Source organism: Narcine bancroftii, unplaced genomic scaffold, assembly GCF_036971445.1.
Source record: "Narcine bancroftii isolate sNarBan1 unplaced genomic scaffold, sNarBan1.hap1 Scaffold_104, whole genome shotgun sequence".
Classification (NCBI taxonomy): Eukaryota; Metazoa; Chordata; class Chondrichthyes; order Torpediniformes; family Narcinidae; genus Narcine; species Narcine bancroftii.
The window spans coordinates 854,737-862,109 of NW_027211818.1; the positions used below are offsets into that span (position 1 = coordinate 854,737).

At 52.6% G+C, this 7,373-nt stretch overlaps 1 protein-coding gene across 1 annotated transcript; it reads left to right on the forward strand.

Annotated features, from left to right (window-relative positions):
* The first annotated feature begins 216 nt into the window (after positions 1–216).
* On the forward strand, positions 217–6,170 carry LOC138750187 (glycogen synthase kinase-3 beta-like). Its single transcript, XM_069912332.1, has 4 exons — positions 217–347; positions 1,461–1,650; positions 2,299–2,379; positions 5,729–6,170. The coding sequence occupies exons 2-4, from the start codon at positions 1,489–1,491 to the stop codon at positions 5,807–5,809; spliced, it is 324 nt and encodes a 107-aa protein (XP_069768433.1). The 5' UTR covers positions 217–347; positions 1,461–1,488; the 3' UTR covers positions 5,810–6,170.
* The last annotated feature ends 1,203 nt before the right edge of the window (positions 6,171–7,373 follow it).

A 7,373-nucleotide genomic window follows, 5' to 3' on the forward strand; every position in this document is an offset into this window, starting at 1 on the left:
TATCTAGGAGTTAGAATAGATAACAACGAGTAATTTAGACCAGCTGAATTATTCTCCTCTTGCTTGGGGAAATTGAGGAGGATTTAAATGGTTGGATGTCCCTGCCCATTACACTAGTGGTGTTACAGAGAGGGGAGGTGTCACAGAGGGGGGAGATGATGACACAGAGGGGGTGATGATGTCACTGCATGGGGCAGCCATAGCTGAGTTGTGCCATGGCACAGCAGCAAGAGAAAGATGCCTCTCCTGGAAAGGGATTCTGGCCCACGTGTCGGAGTAGGACGCTGCCTCATCCCAGGGACACTCTGATCAACAGGGTTGTGTTTGGAAGCACCCTGCGCCCATGGGTGAGATAAAGAGCCTGTTACAGGCTCCCCGACTGGGACAGAACCTCCTCTGGCACCATCCTTCACCCAGTGTGGGCAGAGAGAATGGAGGCTGCATTTAATTTCCCCTCTCCCCACCCTGAGTGCAGGGCACTTTATGAGGCAGCTGGAGGGGAGTGGGGAGGGGAGAACAATGGCATGTGAGGGGATACAGGGATGGGGTCTGTAGGAGTGGAGGGGAGAACAAAGGAATGGGTAGCACCACAGGCTAATGTCAAGGGAGATTGGATCAGAGATAGGGGACATAGGGTTGAGCTGGGGGGATGGGGTGCGAGGGGACGGAAAGGACTGGGGAAACCATGGAGGTGGTGTTGGGTGGGGGATGAGAGTGTGGTAGAGGAATCGGGGCAGGGGAGAGTGTGAGGTGTCTGAGAGAGAAGAGAAGTTGCGAGGGGGATGGAAGGCAGACCTTTCAACAGAAATGGGACATAGCTCCCCCTCCACCTGGAATGGGATCTGTCCACTGAGAGACAGGACCGCTCCTCCTCCCCGTGGTTACAAGATCCCTTCCACCCTTGCATACACCCCAACACCCCCCCAACCGGGATAGGATTCTTTCTCCCAGTGGACCTGGATCAAGGTGCTAGAAAGTGTTTCTGCTGCGGTGGACCCAGCAGAGTTGAGCGATGAAGCATGGGTCTACCTCCGCCCCACCTGCTCCCTCATGCGATGAGGTCTCGCTTGCATCATGGAAGATCACGGTGTTGCTGAGCTTCTGGGAATGTGGACGGCTTCTGCTAAACCCGTGGTCGGGTTCAGAGTGGTTCATCTCCCCGGGACGTGCTGAAGGTCAAGGATGACCCGATCCTCCCATGGAGGGAGGGTCGTAGACAAAGTGAACGTCTGCGGAACTGGCCTCAGTCTGAGGAGAGTGATCAAAGAGGGACCTGGGGTGGCAATATTTCTACTGAGAGGCTGGAACAAACCACCAGAGGATCAATTCTGACATTTAGGTGACCCTTGGAAGGGAGTTAGAGGGAGGGGTAGAGACTAACTTGGACAGCAAGGCTGGGTTGGGATAAATGACCTGTTGTGTACCCTCTGGGTGTGTAAATGCTGCTGCTTCTGCCCCAGAGGACATGGCAATAAGGTCACAACAGAGATGGCCACTCTGTGTCATGGACCCAACGTCCCCAAGGTGGTGTCCTGCACAGATGATAAAATCATCGACAATGGATCTTTCGGTGTGGTGTACCAGGCAAGGCTGGTGGACTCCGGAGAGCTGATTGCCATCAAGAAGATCTTGCAGGACAAGAGATTCAAGGTGAGGGGGAGGAGCAGTTGTGTGGAAATGGAAAACCCTGATATTTAACTTTAGGGCCTACAGCACGTTCACAGGCCCTTGCGACACATGAGCCCGTTTCACACAATTACACCCAATTGACAAACACCCAAACACATTTTTGAAGGGTGGGTGGAAAGAGGAGCATCTGACAGAGACCAAAGCAGCCATGGGGTTTGGAAACAGAGAAAGTCACACAAACCCACAACAGCAGCCCCCCTCCCCACACACAACCCCCCACCCCACACACACACACACACACACACACACACACACACACACACACACACACACACACACACACACACACACACACACACACACACACACACACACACCTGGCAAATATCTAAGATTTTCTGCAAATTCATTGTTTAGTAGAAGCTGGGAAAACAATCATAAAAACGGAAGTGATACTTCATTGAACCCGCTGACGAGTCCCCGCTCCAGCAACACAAAAAGTCCCCCCCACCGACTCTCGACGAGTCCCCCATTTCGGCCTCCCTTGGAGTTCACCACCTCAGACCTCTTGACAAATCTCCTCCCCGCCTCCCCCCTCAACTTGGACAAGTCGCCCCTCAGGGCTCCGAACCATCGCCCAGCCTTGCTGATGTTCCTCTCTCGCCATAGAACCGCAAACTGCAGATCGTGCGAAAGTTGGATCACACCGTCATCGTCCCTCTTCTCAACTTCTACTCCTCTGTAGTCAAGGTAAGATCCACCTGCACCCACCCCACCCCCACTCTGATGCATATCATTTGCTGCTTCCTTCCCCATTCCTTCAATTGATCTGTCTCGCTGCAGCCTCTCTGTTGCCTCCATCCTGCCCCTCTGACCAGTGCCGACTCCTTGACACTGGCTGCCCTGCTCCTCACCCATTAACTCATGACCTCTTGCCATTTCAACTCCAGACAGCAGCAGCCAAGACCACAAGACAAGGTCGCCAAATTCGGCCACTTAGCCCCTCCAGTCTTTTTCCCCAATTCATTTCACGAATGTATTTTCCCCCATAACTCACTTCCCCAGAACCTTTTGGTGCCCTTCCAAATCAACGCCTGCTCTGAATCGTCCCAACAACTCAGCCTCCACATGTTCGACCCCAGACAACACCCGGCTGCAAACATTTCTCATCTCGAAACGTCAATGGTTTTTCTCTCCCGGTGAATCTTTGCCTCAATAGGGAGGGCGGTCAGAGCTGCACATTTTGTGCAGTCTCACCAGAAGCCGAATGATGGGGCAGCGGACGGGTCCACTACGGCCTGTTGACGCTCTGCTCGCTGAGCCCTTGGATTCATGCCATGTTGTGTTGAGCAGTGGGGGCATCAGGCCTACAGAGAGCAGGAGGGGCTGGCACTCCAGTTGGGAGAGGCACTGGGTGTTGGAGGGTAAATCCAGCTGACATGTTTGTATTGTGTCCAAGAGAAAGAGGAGGTTTATTTGAATCTGGGTCTGGTCTATGTTCCCGAGACGGTTCACTGCATGGCCCAGCACTTCAACAAGGCCAAGCAGCCCATTCCCATGATCTACATCAAGGTGGTTGTGGGTCTGGGTGGTCAAGTTGTCCACTGGGGCAAGCTTGGATGGTGGGGTTGGAGGATATGAAGGAGTTTACTGGCTGAGTCTCGCTGGGGACTGGATATCGATGAAGGGTGCATGAGGGTCTCAATGGGTATTGGTGAGGAGAGAAAGGGTAGTGAGGGGAGAGGGGCGGAGAGGATGATGAGGATGAATGTTGATTGGCAGGGAGGAGCCCTTCACCCACCTCCCCTTACCCTCAGGATATAGACCCGGCCAGTGTGGAGGCAGAGCTGGCCATGTTATATCGTTGTGTTGCCAGATGTTCATGTACCAGCTGTAGCAGAGCATGGCCTACTTCCATCCTCAGGGGGTTTTCCATTGAGACATCAAGCCCCAGAAGATGCTGGTAGATCCCGAGATGGCCTTCTTATTGCTCCTTTATTTCGGCAGGTAGATCCACCCATGTCTGTCCGTTCACCACCTCAACGGGGTGCTGATCCCTCTCCCCAACACGGCCTTGTCCCCTCCCCATCAGCTCTCACCCCTCCCCCATCAGCTCTCTCCCCTCCTCCCTCTCCCAACTTGCCCCTTCCACAGCTTAATAACTTATTCTAAATAAGATTGTGGGGGGCTTAGATGGAATGAACAGCCAGAAACCTTTCCTAAAGTGTCAGGTGCAAATCTCAGAGAGCATCCGCTTCAGGTGAGGGGAGATTTTTTTTATGCAGAGAGTTGTGATAGCTTTGAATGCGTCACCGGAGAAAGTGGTAGCGGTTGGTAGAATAGGTGCATATTAAAGTCTCTGAGACGAGCATGTGGATGTAAGGGAACAGAATTTTTACATGATAGAGGAATTTGGGGATATGGCGAGAAGGCAGGGTAGGTCGAGTTTGGTCATAAATTAGATCAGCCATGATCATATTGAATGGCGGAGCAGGCTCGATAGGCCATTTTTGTCCAACTCCTGTTCCCACTTCCTATGTTCCTATGGGTGTGGTACAGGTAAAGGTTGTGGAGAACATTTACAAAGGTCAGTACAGCCTTTATGGGCCAAAGGGCCTGTACTGGGAAGCAATGCTTGATGTTCTAATGGATGCGGAAGCTCTGGGAAGGGGTAAGGGAGGGACTGGCCAGGAAGTCTGCAGATGCTGGGGCCGAGGGCAATGCCCAAACATGCTGGGGAAACTCATGGATAGTTTTGTGAGGAGCAGGTCCTGCTTCACGAGTCAAATTGAGTTTTTCGAGGAGCTGTCAACGGAAATAGATGAAGGTCAAAGTCTGTATGTGCTGCACGAGGATTTTAGTAAGGTGCTTGACAAGGTCCCCACGGAGGCCTCATTCAGAATGTCTGGAGGCATGGGATCCATGGACCCTTGGCTGTGTGGATTCAGAAATGGCTTGTCTGCAGAAAACAGAGGGTAGTAGTAGATGGAACAATGACTAGTGGCGCTCCAAAGGGATCTGCTCTGGGACCCCTGCTCTTTGTGATTTTTATGAATGATGATGGGAGTGGAAGGGTGGGTACGTCAGGGGATGACACAGAGGTAGAGATGTTGTAGACAGTGTAGAAGGTTGTCATAGGTCATCCAGTTTGCAGAGAAGTGACAGATGGAGTTCAATCCTGTAAATCAGATGTTCTTAAATAAGCAACTGGTCCAGGTTTATTTCCAGAGTAATTTTCAAGGGCACGAATAACAGTTATTCCAAAGAAGGTTGGAGACCCATTAAAAGTAGCTTCATATAGACCAATATCTTCATTGAATGCGGATTACAAGAATGTGTGGGCAGAGCACTTGGTTAATGGCAGGATTATGAACAGTGTGCAGGACAGAGAAATATTTAGATCCTGCTCCATATATCACTCAAGGTTGCTGTGCAAATTGAGAGGGAGTTTAAGATGGTGTATTGTGTGCTGGCCTTCAGGAGTCAGGGGATTGAGTTCAAAAACCAAGAGGTATCGTTGCAGATGTATAAAATTCTCGTCAGACCACACTTGGAATATTCTGTGCATTCCTGGGGCGAGAATACCAGAGGACGTCTAAATAAGGTGAGCTGAGGGAAATTTAGGCAAGACGTGAGGGGTACATTTTATTCACACAGAATGTAGTGGGTGGCTGGAATGCATTGTCGGGGTAGTAGCGGAGGATGGTCCAAAAAAGGCATGAAAAGGATTTTAATATGGACAGGAATTCAAGAAAAATGGAGAGTAGTGGTGTGAGGGAGGGGAGGGTAACATTGTTGTGGGGTAGGTTCAGATGGATCAGCTGAATGGTCTCGACTGATCCATCCATGATTGTCTAACATCTTGCTGCCATATCATGGAGAACCAGGGTGTTGCCTGATGGACACATGTTGCTCTGAGCTCTGCAGAGAGAGATCGTGGTTTTCGCCAAAACAGACTTCCTCAGGTAAAGCAGAGGAAGGGGAAAGGCTCCAGTGTTCAGGGGTAGGGGGGATGATGGGGGAAGAGTTGGGACCCTCCAAAGTCATTGTGATCAGGCCTCAGAGACAGTATCTCTATCACTCGTATTTCTCTTCCCAGGAGAAGGAGCGATCTCAGAGACAAGACACGAGTCCAGAGAACCTCGCATCCCAGCTGAACAGAGGACGGACAACATCATGATGGCCTGAACCCCTCCCCGTCGTATCCCTCTGGCCCTGCCAACCCCATTCCCTGCCTCTTCCATGTCCCTTCACCCACTTCCCCTCTTCTCCTCTACCCATCCTCCATCCCAACCCCCTCCTGCTCACCTTCCCCTTCTCCTGCCCTCACACCTATGCCCTAACCCCAGCCCTCCACCCTTCACCTCCCCCTTCCCCTCTCCCCTTCCCTTCCCCTTACCCCCTCCCCTTCCCCTCCCCCTTCCCCTCCCCTAACCCTCCCCCTTCCCCTCCCCTTCTCCTCCTCCCCTTCCCCTCCGCCTTCCCTTTCCCCTTCCTAGGGGAAGGAGGGGGAGGGGAAGGGGGTAGGAGAAAGGGGGTAGTGGAAGGGGGTAAGGGTAGGGGTTGTGGTAAGGGGTAGGGTAGGGGGTAGTGGTAGGGGTTGCGGGGATGGGGAAGGGGTAGGAGGTAGGGTTAGGGGAAGTGGGTAGGTTGTTAGGGATAGGGTAGGGATAGTGGTAGGGGGTGCGGGTATGGGGAAGGGGTAGGAGGTAGGGTTAGGGGAAGGGGGTAGGTTGTAAGGGATAGGGTAGGGGGTAGTTGTAGGGGGTGTGGGTATGGGGAAGGGGTAGGAGGTATGGTTAGGGGAAGGGGGTAGTTGTAGGGGGTGCGGGTATGGGGAAGGGGTAGGAGGTAGTGTTAGGGGAAGGGGGTAGGTTGTAAGGGATAGGGATAGGGTTTAGTTTAGGGTTGGGGAAGTTGGGTAGAGTTAGGGTTAGTGTTAGGAGACATGGGGTAGGGCTATATCTTGGTTTATGGTTAGGTCTATAGTTCGGGGAAGTGGGCTTGTGTTAGGTATAGGGGAAGGGGGTAGGAGCAGGGGGGTAGAGGAGGAGTGAGGTTTGGGGTTAGGGGATGGTGGGTAGCATTAGGGTTGGGGTTAGGGGGCGGCATAGGCGTAGGTATAAAGTTAGGTTTAGTGGACGGGATTGGGGTAGAGTTAGGGGACGTGGAGTGGTGGTAGGGGGTATCGGTAGTGTTAAGGTTAGGTTTAGGATTTTGTTAGGGGTTAGGGTTAGGAGTAGGAGGAAGGGAAGGGGGAGGGGAATGGGGGAGGCGAGCGGGGGACGGGAACTGGGGACTGGAAGGGGGAGGGGATGTGGGTGGGGAACGGGCAGTGGAAAGGGGAGGGGAACGGGGTAGAGGAAAGGGGCGGTGAACGGTGGACGGCATCCCTAGCCCCTCCCCTCCCCTTCCCTTCCCCCGCATTTCCCCTGCCTCTCCTCTCCTCCTTCCAGAAGAAGCTGGGCCCCTTTCCGTCCAGAACCTCCCTGTGGTTTCAGAGCCTCCGTTTCAGGAAGTGCCTTCGACGCTTGCTGCTGGACAGACAACTTGTCTCTTGATTCATTCTGTACCGTTGATATTAAATTTAAAAATGATTGGGTTTTTTAAAGCTTGAACTCAAAAGCTGGTCCAGATAGACAAAACAGAAACAGGCCCTTCAGCCCCTCTCTCCTGCTAGCTGAGCTGTTGTAACCAGTCCATATTCCTCTCACCCTTTTCATTCTTAGCTCCCATCCAGCTCA